This window comes from Scheffersomyces coipomensis, assembly GCF_036884675.1.
Source record: "Scheffersomyces coipomensis strain NRRL Y-17651 chromosome Unknown DFJ63scaffold_8, whole genome shotgun sequence".
NCBI lineage: Eukaryota > Fungi > Ascomycota > Pichiomycetes > Serinales > Debaryomycetaceae > Scheffersomyces > Scheffersomyces coipomensis.
The window spans coordinates 155930-173639 of record NW_027042899.1 but is presented as its reverse complement, the minus strand read 5'-3'; the positions used below and the strand labels follow the sequence as shown (position 1 = coordinate 173639).

At 30.6% G+C, this 17710-nt stretch overlaps 6 protein-coding genes across 6 annotated transcripts; 2 read left to right on the top strand and 4 right to left on the bottom strand. All coding sequences in view use genetic code 12, as the record gives it.

Moving 5' to 3' along the window:
- Positions 1 to 1211: 1211 nt before the first annotated feature.
- INO2 (Ino2p) lies at positions 1212 to 3174 on the top strand. The gene has a single exon (XM_064904333.1). It carries the CDS (start codon positions 1542 to 1544, stop codon positions 2871 to 2873), a length of 1332 nt encoding a protein of 443 aa, XP_064759625.1. The 5' UTR covers positions 1212 to 1541; the 3' UTR covers positions 2874 to 3174.
- DFJ63DRAFT_343854 (uncharacterized protein) lies at positions 2984 to 5040 on the top strand. Its single transcript, XM_064908759.1, has one exon. The coding sequence runs from the start codon at positions 3476 to 3478 to the stop codon at positions 5009 to 5011; it is 1536 nt and encodes a 511-aa protein (XP_064759624.1). The 5' UTR covers positions 2984 to 3475; the 3' UTR covers positions 5012 to 5040.
- A 176-nt stretch (positions 5041 to 5216) lies between these two features.
- Positions 5217 to 9353, bottom strand: KIN2 (serine/threonine protein kinase; the record flags this gene model as incomplete). Its single annotated transcript, XM_064905327.1, has 3 exons — positions 5217 to 6617; positions 6678 to 7177; positions 7268 to 9353. 3 exons carry the CDS (start codon positions 9351 to 9353, stop codon positions 5217 to 5219), a joined length of 3987 nt encoding a protein of 1328 aa, XP_064759623.1.
- A 649-nt stretch (positions 9354 to 10002) lies between these two features.
- ATP17 (F1F0 ATP synthase subunit f) lies at positions 10003 to 11109 on the bottom strand. Its single transcript, XM_064907280.1, has 2 exons — positions 11006 to 11109; positions 10003 to 10489 (listed from the first exon to the last, which is right to left on the bottom strand). The coding sequence occupies exons 1-2, from the start codon at positions 11066 to 11068 to the stop codon at positions 10247 to 10249; spliced, it is 306 nt and encodes a 101-aa protein (XP_064759622.1). The 5' UTR covers positions 11069 to 11109; the 3' UTR covers positions 10003 to 10246.
- A 436-nt stretch (positions 11110 to 11545) lies between these two features.
- LSM6 (U4/U6-U5 snRNP complex subunit) lies at positions 11546 to 11770 on the bottom strand (the record flags this gene model as incomplete). The annotated part of the gene is made up of 1 exon (XM_064905350.1): positions 11546 to 11770. The coding sequence occupies one exon, from the start codon at positions 11768 to 11770 to the stop codon at positions 11546 to 11548; it is 225 nt and encodes a 74-aa protein (XP_064759621.1).
- Positions 11771 to 11985: 215 nt separating this feature from the next.
- Positions 11986 to 17619, bottom strand: DFJ63DRAFT_290602 (uncharacterized protein; the record flags this gene model as incomplete). Its single annotated transcript, XM_064905324.1, has 1 exon — positions 11986 to 17619. The coding sequence occupies one exon, from the start codon at positions 17617 to 17619 to the stop codon at positions 11986 to 11988; it is 5634 nt and encodes a 1877-aa protein (XP_064759620.1).
- Positions 17620 to 17710: the final 91 nt, after the last annotated feature.

Below are 17710 nucleotides of genomic sequence, written 5' to 3'. Positions count from 1 at the left end.
ATTGGGGATTGACGTAAAGAATATTGGTACAGATTACATTTGAGGGGGAACATAGATTGAGTAGAATATTGCGTCATAAATAGGGATAAAAGAAGTAACATTAACTAAAATCTAAATTAAATACATGAAATAGAAACTGGTCCAACGGAAGATAAAAGAATGAAAGAAAGAAAGAAAGTTTAACGATTATCAAGCGAAAAGGAAGAAAGAACGAAAATAAAAAGACAAAATGAACACAAGAAGTGGAGTTGAATGTCTTTTTACCAACAATTATTATTGTAATTCAGAAGTAGTAGTACTTAAAATTATATCGAACCCTTGTTCCCATGGAGGAAAGGAAGTAGACGATTTCAGGTTGATAATAATAATTTTGAGGCAACTTCTTTGATAAAACAATTAGTAGAAGCAAGAAACAAGTATGAACTAAATAAGATCAGTCTGTTACCCCCGTCATTTTACTTAATTAAACCAAATATTCTTAACTTGGATAGGTTGACCTGTTGCAAAATGGATCGTAATGGTAATAGGTTACTTAATTAGGAAAAGGGTGGAGGATTCACTAAAGCCTAAAACTGCTATTGCATGCATGCACGGTGAGGGCAGGCATGCAGACGGAGGAGATAAATATGCATTGTCCGGAGGGTGGAACAGTGTTCCTTTAACCCATGGCGAAAAAATAAAAAAAAATTAAACACTAAAAAAAAAAAAATAAAGTAAAAAATTCAAATTTGGAATTTAAATCAAATCAAGAAAGTACCTAGTTGCAATAATAACCCTAGTTAGACATTCCCAATAAAACTGATGTGGTGGTAATCTTTTATAATACCCTTGGTTAAACAATTTTTGTATCCAAGATTACCATTTCAAAAAGGAGGCGTGAGGAGTAGACTTTAATAGTTATCTTTACTTACATTAATCGATAATAATATGTATCTGATTCTACAGCGCTCTTAGTTTGATGGTTTGCTGTAGTCAATTAAATTGCCTCAAAAGCAATTGGTTTTTTGGAAAGGGTTTATCAAGTAATATTTCTCCTATTTCATCCATTACTTCTGTCATATTGAGTCTACTTTAATATACTCAATTGATAGATATGAACTTCACCCTTGAATCATTTGAATCATTTCAAATATTGAGATGGAAAGCAACACAGAAAAAAAAAAGAAATAAAAAATAAAATAAAAAAAAGAATTAAAAAATAAAAAATTTAAAAAAAAAAAAAAAAAAAAAGAATGAGCCTAAAAAACAGTGAGAAAAATAAAGAGAACGCTCAAACGCAAAATTTAAATTACCAAAAAGTAGTATAAGCTACGAGTTAAAAGCCCAAAAACTTCTATTACTTCACTATTGTTAAAAACTGGGGTAAATTATCCTTTAAATCTCATATAAATAAATGCCAAATTCTTTTTCATTTCCATTTTCTGTTTTCCATTATTTATTACTTTAATATCATTTTAGATTTTTTCAACCTTTGTTCATATTATTTTTATCATTTCATATTATACTAACGTGTATACCCATTCTTTCATAACTATTTCACAATGGATTTCACTGGTACTCCATCCGCTACTCTTATCGGTAGTAGTAATTCTCCCTCTCATCAACATTTGAATGGTAAAGGTGATTATGACATATTAGATATGGTGACAGCTGATATGGATTTCGAACAAGCTTATTTAATGTATAATTCACTTCAACAAAAGCAAGCTATAAATTCAATGGAACAATTGGAAAAAGTTCAAATGTTGAATCAAAATTACGTTACTGAATTTTCTCATCCTGTTGATCTTCAACATGATAGTAGTTCATCATCTACTACTACATTTGATTATCATAGATCACAAATATTAAATAATAATAATTCAAATCATATTCAATCGAGTAATCAACATCATAATCAACAACAACAAATGGAAGATGAATATGAAGATGAAGTTGAAGAAGAGAATCAATTTGATCAATTCTTCTCCAATACTGAATCAAATGCTTTGGAAATCTTTTTAGATAACTTGACCAATACTGCCAATCCTTTACAATTTTATAATACAGCTGCTCATAATCCAGAAATTCCTTTATTTGATTTACATACTATGAAACAGCCAACTTATCATTCTCAACCACATCAGCAACAACCACAACAAGTACAACATCAACATCAGCAACCTCATCAATTAACTGCTGCTAGACTCGAACATGAAAACTTGAGACAAGAGTTAACTGATGCTTTCAGTCATCCATCATTGAAATCAATGAGTCTTTCAGGACCAACTACTTTAACCAACAACAACAACAGTCAATTACCAACCCCAGTCGATTCAAGACAATCATCCTATTCCAATACTGGGTCTCATATCTATGTTAAACAACATCAACAACAAGTATTCCCATCTGGAATGGATACTCATAATTTCAACAATAATAACGATGAATTTGATGATGAAGATGATGATGAAGATGATAGTAATAATGATGAAGAGATGTTAACTCCACCTGCTAGTGATGTTGAAGCTAGAAAACTTAAAAATTCAAGTTCAGTAATAAATGGAACTCCAATAAAAAAGAAGAGAAGAAGTTCAACCAAACCTTTATTATCAATTGAACAAAAAAGATTAAATCATTCCCATTCTGAACAAAAGAGAAGACAATTATGTAAATTGGCTTATCAAAGATGTTTAGAATTGATTATTGATATCGATGCTTTTAATAAATTACCTGAGCTTAATGAAGCTGAACGTAAATCAAAAAGAGCAAGAATTAATAAAGAAGGATTACCTAACTTATCAAAACATAATGCTTTGGTAAGAATCAGTAATGAAATGTTATTGATTAAAGGTATGAATGAAAAGTTAAGAAGCTTGATTGAACATCAATAAAGCTCTCTGAACTAGATTAAGAATGGTTTATAAAAGATGGTTTAACAACAGGTTTGGGTGAAATTATTTTCTTCAGGTATTTATTTTCTTTTACTTTTCTTATTAATATTATTATTATTATTATTATTATTTACTTAATTTTTCCTTTCAGTTCAAAGTCTAATAGATATATAAAAACAGATTTCAATTTCAGTTATGGTTTCCAACTTTTAACAGAGTAACTCTATCAAATGTTTATACTCCCATTTGATTTGGTTATAGGTAAAATCTTATTTATTATTTTTGCTGTTGTATAGCACCCCAAATTTTTCATCTAAATCAAAAAACACTTTTATTTCCTCTTCTAGTATATGTATTAATGAATAAATCACGTATAATGTTTATAATAAATCAATTTATTTTTAATATCTTTATGATTATAATTGCCTTCAATTTGTATGGGTAAAATCCACTAGTGTTTTGAAAAGTATCGTCAAACATCCCAGCCGCAATACTTAATCACCACAAACGCGGTTGTTCAGAATTTTCAACAAATATGATATCAAATCATGTCCTTTCAACAGGTATTACTTGACCTTAGACTAGACAATTAGAACAAAGCAATGTCACATAAGAGCAAGTCATCTACTCCAGCAGTGGTGAATGATAGTCATCCAGCGTTGAGTTTGAAATTGGGGCCAGGATTTCTGGATCAAATTCAATCATTAATCAAATTACATCCTATAATCTTACAAAATCAAGAATCAGATAAATATGAAACTCCAGAATTAGTAAGTTTAAGAACTAGTTATAAGTATATCTACGTTATAAATTGGTTATACAATTGTCGTGGATTCATAAAATTACAATCAGAATACTTTGATGTTGATATTTTCGAATTGGAACTTTTGAATTACTTTCCTATTGTTAATTCTTCAAGTTATGATCAAGATAGTACTAGTAAAGATAATCAATTGTTCATTCAGAAATTGAAATTGAACTTGATTTCAAGCTTACAGAATTCAAAATTATCCTCCCTTAATAATTTTGAAAAGATTTTTAAACTATGGTTTGGAAATCAAACTCCATTAGGTGGAGCTGATGAAGAAGATGATGATGACGTAGAAGATCAAGAAGGTAAAGTTCATATTGTTCATGATGAAGAACATGAAATCAAATTCGATGAATTAAACATATCAGATAAGTTTGAAATCCTCTTTATATTAATATCTACTATTTCTAACTATACTAAATTTAGAGATTGGATTGATAAAAATAATCTTACAGTTGATGGACTTCGACTCAATGCTATCTATAGTCATCCATTACATTCAAATGGATCTGAAGATTATTTCTTATTATTTGAAAATAACAGCTTGTATAAGAGAACCATTCGTTATAATTCATTAGTTATTCCAAAAAAGAGAAAATTATCTCCTGAAGATCCCAATGCAACGTTTAAACCAAGTCAATTCGATATTGAAGTTAAAGATGTTAAGTTTGAATTATTATTTAAGAACATTTATGAATACAATACTTATATTAAATCATTATCCAATAAAAAATTAAAACCACTTATAACAAAATCAACCATAATTGAAACTATGCTTGGAAATGAAATTAAAAAGAGAAGATATCTCGCTAATAAAAAGAAAGAAGTTCAATTACTTTCATTATTATCAACTCGTAAGAGATCATTAAGATTAGAAATTAAAGAAAAGCAAAAACAAGAAGAATTTGAAAAACAAAAATTACAAGAAGAATATGAATTAAAATTAGCTGCTCAAAAGAGATTAGAAAGAAGAAGAACAAGATTAACTGAAACTATCATTAATGGTGATGGTCAAGAATTAACTGATTATGGTCATGGATATTCAAGAGATGAAAGATTGAAATTGAGAAGAGTTGGGACTCCGGTTTTTACTCCAACTCCTGAAGTACCTGATGAAGTAATTGAAGTTGAAGATGAAGTCAAGGACGAAGTCAAAGATGAGAGTAAAGAAGAAGACGTTAAAGTTGATGAAGAAGCTGTTGAAGTGATCGTGGAAGAAGTTGTTGAAAACAACGACAACGAACCTATAGTGGAGAACTTTGTTTCCGAAGATGAAAAGGAAGAAGTCGATACCAAAGTTGAAGAAGCAGTTATCGAGATTGATTAATGGACTTTTATAAAATTACATTTCTGCATTGTATAAATAAAAATAAATATAAATTAAAAACTAAAAGTATAGAAGAAGAAAATAAATATATACAAATATATTTCATTTAAAAGAATAAGCAATATATATAAATATATATAAGAAGTTTTTTTTTGTTTGTTTGTATAAACCCAAGTAATTGACCAATCTCTCTCTCTCTCTCTCTCTAAAGATTTAATTCGTTCAAAACTTGACTTGCCAAAGTTTTATAATTCCATGTATTACCCAATAATTTCTTAAATTGAACCCCATATAAACCAACCAACGGAACTTTAACAATATGAATTTCAAATTTCAATGGTGATTTACCACCTCTATGTTTATGTTCAGTTGCATTGGATGCAGAATGTTGATGTCTTGCCTTTTGTTCAACTTTCGATGAAATAAGCATATCACTACCACCACCATAACCATTCAAAGAATCAGCAGAATTATCATCAGCAAAATGTTGTCTGATGTTTTCATCTTCATCATCATAATCAAAATCATCATCAGCATATAATCCTTTCATGACTTTAGCGGTTGCTGGAGTATTAGGTGGCATCATTACTTGTGATCCATTCTTCTTTCTATAAGATCCTAAGATTGAATTTCCAATTGAGAATTTTCTTCTATGACCACTATTGCCACTATTAGTGCCAATCGAATTAGATGACTTATGAGATGATGATTTACTACCGGTCGTTGGAGACATTGGTTGACTATTCAAATGGAATGAAGGTTGTCTACTTGGAGTCTTCAATTGTTCAGGTTCTGGAGTCTTGACTCGAGGAGTTTCCTTTTCATCTATTGAAGATGTAGATTTGAATGCATCACCATATAATTTCTTTTCTTCACTAGTTATATCATCATCATGGTCAAATTCTTCATCAGCATGAGATGCCAAAGTTTGACTTTCTCCATCACTTCTATCAGCCTGGACAGATGGAGTATGAATACAAACAAATCCACCCTTGACTTCTTGGAATCTTACCCCTAATTTACTCAATACATTAATGATATTGTATCTTATAACAGGTAGTGGTTTGGTCGAAGTAGTTTGAACACTGAAGAAACCTTTCAAGAATAAAGTCTTACAATGTTCAATGGATGGCATAGTATTCGGTTTAGCGTTATTGAACTGATCTATTATTTCATCTTCAGTTAATTGAGGAATTTCTTGGAAATCAAGATCATCCAATCTAACATCATCAAAGAAACCATCTTTATTATTAGCAGTGTTGTTACTTGAAGAAGTATCAGCTATTAATTCATCACTATTTTGAGAAGCCATAGCATTTGGTAATGGAGGATAAGCACCAGAATTTTGGTTGTTGGCTTTACGATAATTATAAGAATCTTTCCTCATATGACCTCCAACCGATTTGGCTCTTGCAGTAGGATGTAATTTTCTACCGGAAGCAGACAATAATTCCGTTTTCTCGTTATTAGATGATGATGATGCTGATACGATTGTGGTACCACCAGTATATTTTGGAACTGGTGGTAAGATTTCCACTGGGATAAATCCATGAAATTTATTTTGATTCTTAGTAACAGATGATGATCTTGAATGACCAGCCGAAATCTTAGGTTCAAGAGTTGCATTATTATTATTATTAGTAGTAGGGGTGGCGATATTATTAACTCTAGGTTTTGGAGCATCGGTTGATTGATGACCACTAGATGAATCATTTGAAGGATGTAAGTTAAGTCTTGAGTTAGTAGATTTTTCTTTAGCTGTAATCTTCATACTAACCCCTCTACGAACCATTGGATCTCTCTTAGTATTGACTGAACTTTGTGGAGATAAATTAGCTGAAGCAGTTTCAAGTGAAGGTAATGGAGGTGGAGCAGTAACAACATCAACTTGAGGGGGTGGGGGTGAAGTTGATCTTGATGGTGATGATGGAGTATATTTCTTCTTGTAAGATAATTTTCTTAATATAGAATTAATACCAGCATTCTTACCTGCATTTGGATCTAAACTTTCACGAACTGGATTACTCTCTCTTGGACTAAGTTGTTGTTCTGGTATAACATTTTCAGGTAAATCTTTTGAAGGTGGTGGTGGTGATTGAGAATTTTTATGCATAGCAGTCGGTATACTTGATGTATGAGCTTGTTCTGGAAATGTGAGTGCAGCAACTTGGGTTGGAGATGATTCAGTTCTAACTGGACGTGTTGGTGCTTGTGAAAATGGATCCGAGATACCAGATTTATCACTGGAAGCTTGACGAGATCTTTCTTGAGTTGGAGCAGGTTGTTGTGGTTCCAATTGTTGAACTTGTTGCTGCTGATGTGGTGGCTGTTGTTGCTGTTTTTGAGATGCTTGTTGACTTTGAGTTTGTTGAAGTTTAATAAGTGCCTCTTTTGCTTTCTTACGACTTTTCATTTCAAGTACCAAAAAATATATGGAAATCAATGGATGGAATCCACCAGTAGGATCAGGTAAAATATGAGCATTCGAAGCAGATGCATATTCTCTTCCTTGTTCAGTAAGTTTATACCAATTTTCACAACTCATTTGATATTCGACACTAGTAAGGACATTAGTTAATTCTTCTGTAATATGTTGGATTGAACCCAAGTCAAATGATGCAATAGATTTAATGATTTCAGGATCTAATGGTAAAGTCAAAGGAACACGCTTTGGTAAATAATTTGATACTTTATAATCGAAACCTTTATTCATCCAAGGATGTTGAAGTACTTCATATAAAGTTGCTCTCTTTGAAGGTTCAACTACTAACATTCTTGATAATAATGAAATACATTCACGAGAAAGGAAATTTGGATATTCAACATTACCCTTTTTAATTTTTTCATGCAAGACTGATACTGATTGATCATCAAATGGAACTTTACCACATACCAATACATATAATACCACTCCAAATGACCAAATATCAACTTCAGGACCAGTATAAGGTTTTGCACTTAATAATTCTGGAGCAGCAAAATATAAAGAACCACAATAAGTTTTTAATAAAGTTTTTGGAGAATATAAATTAGATAATCCAAAATCAATAATTTTAATATCACCCGATTCACTAATCATAATATTTTCAATTTTAAGATCACGATGAACCACATTATTTCTATGACAATAATCTAAAGCAGATCCAATACCTCTGGCGAATTTACGAGCATGCTTTTCTTTTAACGAACCATGAGCAACTATATAATCTAACATTTGACCACCTTCAACATATTCAAATAACATATAATAATGATTTGTCATTGGTACCATTTCATATAATCTACAGATAAAAGGATGGAAAAGTAATCTTCCTAATGAACCTTCTCTAATGGTACGCTTATCTCTAGCAATTTCTTTTTCATATTCTTTATGTCTTTGAGCAGCTTCTTGAGTACTAGCTGGAGGTAGATCATTAGCATGAGCTCTTTGATATAATTTGGCAGCACGAGGAATAATCTTCACGGCACAAATTTCACGAGTTGAATTATGTTGAGCTAATTTCACTTTACCCATAGATCCAGCACCGATAGTTTTAACAAAATCCCAATCACCAATCGATTTTCTATAAAATTGTTGTTGTTGTTGTGGAGGTTGTTGAGGTTGTTGTTGTTGCAGTGATTGAGCTTGACCCTGTGGTTGATTATGATTCCCACTATGGTGATGATGCTGTTGTTGTGATTGATGCAGATCTGAATGTTGTTGTTGTTGAGATGGTGGATTATATCGTTGAGAATTTGAAGCATTTCTTGAATTATTTCCAACGGCAGGATTGGATTCTTCATTACCAGAACCAATGGCGGCAGGAGGCAAGAGTTCTGATTTACGAACAGCTGAAGAAGTATTGATGGGAGCTGGAGATGGAGGAGGTTGAACTGGTCTATTTGAACTTGAAGATACAGGGACTGGGATTCCTTTTGAAAATGAAGGAACTCTTTTATGTTGTTGAGAAGGAACTGGAGGAGGAGGAGGAATTGAAGGAGGATGAGGAATGGAATTACTTGGACCTATAACCAGTTGAATTTGTTGAGGAGTCATGGGTTGATTTTGGAAACTAAGATTAGCTTGAGGATGTTGAGATAAATCATTATCAGCAATATAATTTGGAGATCCTAAATCTTCAGGAGGTTGAGATCCAGTTGATAATTGTCTTTGATTTATATCTGATTTTGAATTTTTTAAAGTTCCACTAACACTTCTTAACATTCTTGGAGTTGCCGGTTGATTATTGGGTGGTAATGATCCTGATTGATTTTCTTGGGGTGATTGCTTTTGGGATGACGATGATGATGAGCTTGGAATTCGCCCAGGCTGCTGATAATCATAGCCTGCCAGGGGATCCATGATAGATGCTATAGATGTAATGAAGATGGGGGAAGTGGATATATACCAGTTATGTGCGTTCTTCTGTATGCAAATGATTCAATCAATAAACTATGATTATAAATGGCAAAGTTTAAAATGATTGTTGATTAAACAGTGAGGGGATTGATTGATTGTTGGTTGGTTGGGGAGGAGGGTTTAGCGGTGGGATGGATGGGTTTGGATGGGGTATTAGTTAAGGGGGTAAGTCTAATTGAAGGTATCCCAACGAACAAATGCAATGGCAATGGCAATGGCAATTGGCTAATCCAATTAGTAATAATCAATGATGATAATGGATGATAAATAAGTTCAACAAACCCTTTTTGAATTATAACTTTAAATTAGAAACAGCAGCAGTTTCTGGCAGTATTAATTTTTTGGTTTAACGACTTTTTTTTTTTTTTTATCGCGCTGGTGAAAAAAAGTCGTGTGAAATGGTGAAGGTGGTTATGTATGGTGAGGTGGTGGTGGTGGTGGTGGTGAGTTGAGTTGTATAGTACAGTTATGGTATGGTATGGTATGGTAAGGTATGGTACGAGGCGAAATACCTTAGCTCAGCTGGTCAGGGCAAAGAATGATTTGACTAGTTAGAGATATACATCTTACCTATTACAATTACATTAATCAATTATAAGTTTTAATTGTTTATTTATTTATTTTATCGTAGAATTGATCTAATATATAAAAAAGATTATAAAAATTTATATATATATAAAGATAACAAAAGTATAAATGAGATTGTAAGCTCATTTCCTACTAATGTAAGGTAAATATTTTGATTTGATTTGATTTGACATGAGCTAAATGATGATAGATATTGCTTATTTTGATTAAGCTATAAATGTTATGTAGGAGTAGATGAATGAATGAATCTAATGATCTTTATGATGTTTTAAATGAGTTTGGTATTCCCAAGTGTAACCAAGAATAATGACAGCAATAGCTAAATGGACTAATGGTTTACCTGAAGCATTGTCACCATCAAAATAAGCAGCTCTATATCTAGCTAATGGATTAATAGCTTTTTTAGCAGCTGGAGCTGGACCAGTTGGTAATTTTTTATAAAAAGAAACAACTTCAGCCATTCTTTTAGCATTTGGATTAGATCCAAGATTCTAGAAAAAGATAAAGTTAGTATTTATTAGTTCAATTTGACGAATTGATTCTTTTTCAACCACTCTGTTTATATGATATTTGTGTCTGTTCTCATCCATGATGTAGATACATGGTTCCCTATTTTGATCTATTGAAATGCTTGTAAGTCTGTTTGACATGATAGGTTGGATGGAATGGGATAATAATATGACTTTCAATGGACTATACTGCTCATTGAATTGATCATTCTTGTTCTGATTGATTGGAATTGATGTGATTAACTACATAAATATTCATACATCTCACTTGAAGTAAGATCTATGATATTCAAAGATATGATTCTCCAACTTTCTTATTTCACGTATACGACGAATGATTGGATAGTAATAAGTTCTAATTGGATGATCTTCTCCCATTCACATTGGTTTATGATTATTGCTGATGAATGGATTACATATCATACAGAGTGGATGAAACCCATTTTATCAATTAAATCAAGTCTCACACCAGGACCTAACGAATCAAGTTAAACTTACTTTTGCAGAAGCAATCTTTGGTGGGATTATAGTAGACAATTGTCTTCTAATGACGAATGACATTATGGATTATTGTTCTTTTGGATATACTAAAAACTAAAGTCGTCTATTAACATATACAATATATATATGTTTTCCCTTTAATTGATGAAGTTTTTTTGGTCAATTTTTTCATACAAAAGTACACGACTTCTTAATTGAAACTATCGGTCTCCCAAAACCAATTTTTGATTCGTCGAATTGGGATCACGTGTGGATTGGAGCGTGATCATGTACATACTACAAAGATAAATACTACTAATTAATAGTATCAATTATATAAAGCTTTAATAATACATTTACATTAAACTTATTTAGTCTATAATACACTCATATCATGCCATCGATAGATAGATAGATAGATAGATAATCAGAAGTTATCTAACTATCATCATCATCATCAACATTTGACAATCAATTATTCCTCACTTATGTACAACACTAGAAATCATAAAAGTTAGTAACCATAATTCATAATACAAATGCAATAATAAAAAAAACTCAATACATACCATTATTACCTCTGATAAACACATCTCCATAAGATTTCACAGTGGTTTGACCTGCGATTTCTTTCCCATGTTCTAAAACCACATTCATAAATCCATCTATACTTTGTAAATTTCCTCCATATTGAACTCCATTATGTAATTTCACCACTACGGATGATCCAATTATATTACTTAAAAAGTTGGATGGGTCGGTATTACTCGTTGGTTCTGACATATTTGATCTGTTATTATATAGTCTTAGTTAATTGATCTATCTTGTTATTATCTTATTCTTGTTCTGTTCTATGCTATCCTATCCTATTCTACCATAATACTGATTTTCACTGTCAACCAGAGAAGAAAAAAAGAAAAATCTTAAAAAAGGTCGTGTGCTGTCTATTTTTTTAATATACATAATTAACTATTATATAATACAAATTTATCTATGTTTTATCCCAGTTCATTATACTTTACTAATGATTCTAATAAAGTGAATAACTTAACCAATTCTTTCAATCCTTCATATTGAGAATCTTTATTCTTATAAACCTCAGGATTTTGATTCTCAAGTAAAAGATCTCTCTTTAAAACTCCAACTACTAATCTATCCACACTCGATAATAATTTACGTGATTCTAATATACTGGGTTTATAACTTGGTCCCATAGCTAATAAAATAGTAACTATTAATTGGAAAATAGGAATAATGAATTCAATATATGAGATGGTATTGTCTCGATTAGATGCGGTAGTTTTCTTTAAAGTATTCAAATCACTTATTATACCAATTGGAGTATCCAATAATAAACTAACTTTAATATTCTTTAAATCTTGATATTCATCAATCTTAAGATTGATCCCTAAATCAGGATCAATACTTAATAAATTAGATTGTTTCAATAATGAAAAGATTTCGCCTTGGATTAATTGTAATGAACCTGCTTTTGATTGAGCCACTCGAATCAAAAAGTATAATGTCGATTTAAAAGCAGTTAATTCATAAATAAAAGTCTCTAAACTAATACCCGACTTCTTATGATCTCCCGTACTACCATCACAAATCTCTAATACTTCATCAGTTCTCTTAATCGATCTCATCAATAATAATAATGAATTATTCTTCACTAATAAATCAAGCACAAAATTATCTTGTTTACCTAAATGAATTAACGATTCCAATAATAAGATTGATGTAATTCTAGATGCTCCTTCGGAATAAATAGCATCACTTGAAATGATTTCAATCAATTTTTTATCGATCGATTTAATAATAGCTGATGTTTCTTGAGCCAAATCTTCATTATTAATCACTTTAATTAAAAATTTATTAGTTAACACATATAAATCAGATCTTAAAGATGGAGTTGAATTCGAATTCAAAATACCAGCAATACAAGTCTTTAATAATGGAATTAATCGTCTGATCCCTAAAGCGAAATCTTCTTTACTATTAGTTTCAATCACAATCTTTTGATCATATAAATCAAATAATAAAACGGTTAATGAAATCAATTCTTCTGAAAAGGCAATATCAGATTCTAAATAATCATTAATCTTAGGTAAGATTACTTGTAAAATCTCCAAGATGAACTTTTTAGAATATAAATTATGATCAGTGATTAATATTTCCACTAATTGACACCATGAATGTAATGATTTTAATTGAATATCCTTTAATTTGACTGAAACAATATATTTCCTGATAAAATCATTGATTTTGTTTCCTTCAATCATAACTTGTTGAGCAAATTGGATTTTATCTTCTCTAGTACTAAGGTTTGAAGATGATTGACAAATAAATTTATAAATCTTATTTAAAATCGACAAGTCTAAATCTTCAGCTTGAACCGTTTGTAAAATTAGGGATAAATTATATTTCTTATTAAATGTTTCGAATTTATATAATTCAAAGTTTTTAAATTCATAATTTAATACATCTAATAATCCTAATACCTTTGGTGTACCACTCAAATATTCTTTATTATCCAATAATAATTCCATGTAATATTCTCTCTTGGATCGAGACAGGATATGATGGAATTCTAACGATAAATATTGTAAGATTAGGTTTCTTTGGCTTATAAATGAAAAGAATGCTTGATTACTATCATCATTCTCCACAAAATAATTCTCAACTCCATCTCTTAAATCTCCATTAAAGACAACCCCACTCCATAAGGTATTTAAATCAAGCTTAGGTTGATATTGAATCAATTTTTCAAATAAATTATCTTGTTCACGTAAATTTCCAATCGTAATAATCGAACTAATTGGATCATGACTTAATTTAATCACAATTTCTAAAATTAATGATGATAATTTAACTGGTCCCACATCAATATTTTGATAATTACCATTGGTATAATCAGTTTGCGATATAACATCAAGAGTCAAACTTAAGGTTTCCAACAATGATTTTAAAAGTGAATTGGTTTGTGTAGTTTCATCAAGTATTAATGATCCTCCTCTTATCACATATCCTAATAAGAAATGAGCCACATTAGGTTCTTTACCACTTGATTGGTTTAAATTAGCTGATAAAAATTCAAGAATTCGATATTTTAAACTTAAATTTTGATCAACATTTTCAAACACAGATATAAATGCATATTTGATCTTTTCTGATTCATCAATACTTTCAAATGTAGTTAATAATCTATTTTTATTCAATAATGAATCATTGGAGCTATAACCTGATTTTGAAAGGAAATATTTGGATGTTCTTATTTTATCCAAGATAGAAATTGATATAGTGGCGATATTTGATTCTTTAATTCCCACATAAAGACCTAAATGGGCAACAGTGGCTAAATTGAATAAAAATACTTCGCTGAAATCACCCACGGCATTGGTTCCAATATTCGTAGGATAATATATGTTATCAAAAACTGTCTTTGGAGAAGCTAATGCTAATGTAAGACTCGTACTAAATCCAACAGTACCTGATGTTGGAGGTGAGATGTCTTTGCTCTTCAAGATTGGTAAAAGATTCTTCACGAATATATCTTCCACACTTAAGATATCATCCAAAACCTTCAACGATGATTCCACTAAAATACTTAAATTGTAATTTGAACTGATATTTTCCACTCCGCTATTAGCAATTCCAAATAATGCCGCCCAAGTCTTTTCATTGAATAAATAGTTTAAAATAGCAACCGAATGATGTAACTTAACAAACAATTCATAATTCAAATTCACATTAGGCAAGAAGGAATTAAAGATGCTATCACCGACTGGAAAGTTACGAATCACTTGGTGAACTGTATCTGAAATGAATTTCCAGTCGACCAGTTTTAAAGATGTTTGAATGGTTTCCACAATACTTAATTGTAAATAGAGTCTATCATCAAAATTAGAAATCTCTCCTACCTTTGAAAATACTCCAACTAATAAGTATTCAATGTATGGCCAAATCCCAATTTGATTGTTAATTCTATAACCAGAACCTAAGTCTGCGGGGTATAATAAATAATATGGACTGAAAGCTTGATTTTCATTACTTAATGGTTTTAATAATCGATTGATTAATTCTACAAAGTTGTTGACTTGCGAAAGATGTACTAAGTTGATATCAAATCCTTGTAAGATTCTTAAGTTACCCTTGGCGGAATATTTTGGTTTAGTTTGATTTTGACGAACTAATAAAAGTGAACTTTGTGAGTTTAAACCTGTCGATGATGAATTATTGTTGGTATTGGATGATGATTCAATGTGTAAGCCATGATAAATCCAACTATCTATGAGTCTCCATATTCTATACCTTATGTCCAAGTCACTATCTTGATCATGAACAAAACTAGTTAAAAAGTTAAGTAAAAGGTTGGTTAATACAATTCTATTCTCTTCAGAAACTAAAACTTTTGGCAAATCAACTGATTTATTAGAACTCTCTAACACAGTTAAAAGCAGACCACCAGTAATTAAATTATCGAATTTTAAAAATCCAGTGATTATTGGTAAAAATCTATTAAAGGCAATGTTTTTAATTTCCTTAGACCTTTCGTTTGACGATGATGATAAATGTTTCACTATTGAGGATATTAATTGGAAAAATCCTGAGATGAAAACCACTGAGTCTTCAGCTAATTCAATAACAATTCTATTTTCGGAATTATCATCCAAGTCTTTTTTATTAGATACACTTGAGAATCTGAATTCATGTTTCTTCTGTTGTTGTCTGAGTTGTTCATTCAAATCCAATTCAAAATTCTCTTGTAATGAATCAATATAATAGTTTAATGAATCACAGATGGAATCAATAGAAATTTTTGAATAATCACTCTTCTTTAAACCAGAACTATTATTCTGGATAAGAGTTTCCCATATTTGTGAGGATAAGTTATTACCACCTGAAGTTAAAGAACCTAATAATAAACAAAATGTAGCAGTTATTAATGATGATGTATTATTACTTAACCCCCAGGCAATGAAACCATTAACATCATTCGAACTTACATCATCAGACCAAAACATGTTACATAATTCAGGTCTATAGTTATAAGTATAAGCGAAAGCCAAATAAAATCTTTCTAAATCACCACGAGCGGCAATTTCATCTAAGTCAAGACCATCATTCTTTTGATCATTTTTAGTCAGGTTAGATGATGATGCTGATGTTGTCGAAGGTGGTTCATCATTTGCATCTTGTTTACCATTTATCGAGGATAAGAGAAAATCTTCTTCCGTATCTCTTAATGAAGTTAATATGATTGCTGCATTTGTTATGAAGTTACTGAAAAACAAATGGAAGAATGGTGCCACTAAAGTTTCGTTAAATTCTGGAGAAACTTTATATTGGTTGGTTTCTAATAATACTGAGATATTTTCGTAACCGGATTTTGTAAGCGATGTATAAAGTAATTCTTGAGATGAGTTATAGGTAAACTTTGAAGGAGCTAATCTTGGGAATACTTTCTGTAATAATGCTCTGAAATCATAAGTATTACTTCTTTCGAATAAATTTTCTGATTTCACATTTGATGTATCAGCAGTATAAGATAACAACGTTTCAAAAGCACCATAATTAATTAATAATTCCATAAATTTTAAAATGTCATCTTTAAAGTCATATTTGGCAGTTCTTGATTCAAGTTCCTTACACCAAGGAATGAAAAGAGTGAGGAATACTAGATCAGTAATCATATCTATACCTTTTAATTTAGATTTGGATAAGTCGATTTCATTATTTGCATCAGCAATTGAGTTATAGTCAATTTCTAATGTTGATATGATAAATTTATAAAACTCTTCAATGGTGGAATCTTTGATATTGTAAGATGGTATAAATAAGTTTGAGATTAATTTCAAAGTTCCAGGAATGAAATGGATGATTAAAATATCATTATCATTGATTTTTTCTTTTATAAATTGAATTAATGATTTAAAAATGGCTAGTGGTGAAGTAAATTTATCAAAGTAATTATCAAATAAAGAATATAAAAGTTGACCTAAAACTTCATGATCTAATAACAATTGACTTTTAACGAAATTGATCGAATTTATAAAGGAAAGGTTATTGATATCATTAGTAACCTTTTGTTTATCTATGAGATCATTAATAGTGTTTAAAAGGGTATAAATCCTTTGAAAACTTTGAATGATGTTGTTGAATAAAGTTTCATATTGCTGAGAAGTTACTTGTTCTTGTTCTTGATCAAATATTAAATGTAATTCCTGGTTGGTAATCAAATATCCTAGTATGTTTAGTATATATTTAAGTCTTGAGAAGTAAGCTAACTTAGCACTATCAATCAAATTAGTACCTCGTTGAAAACTAAGACTATTAGCGAAATATACTAATTCAGCAACACAAACTTCATCAAGATCAAGTTCAGTAGCCAACACGGTACAAATCTCTATGAAAGGCCTATTCAATTTGAATTCATCCCCACTACCGAATTGGATTGGTTTAGTTTCATCAATTAAGATGTTTCTTGATTTTTCATTCTTAGCAGGCGTTACCAATACATTCAACAAGTCTGTTTTGATCGCCTGTATGGCTTCGTAATAACCAACGTCTTGTAGCTTGATCAAATCATAACAGTCCTCAAAGGCATCTGACGACCAATTATACACAGTCATGATGATAGTTTATGAATTGACTGTGATGATTGTCTGGTGGTTGTCAAAAGTTGTTGATTGTTATGGTTATTTGATTTTGGTCTTTTTTTTC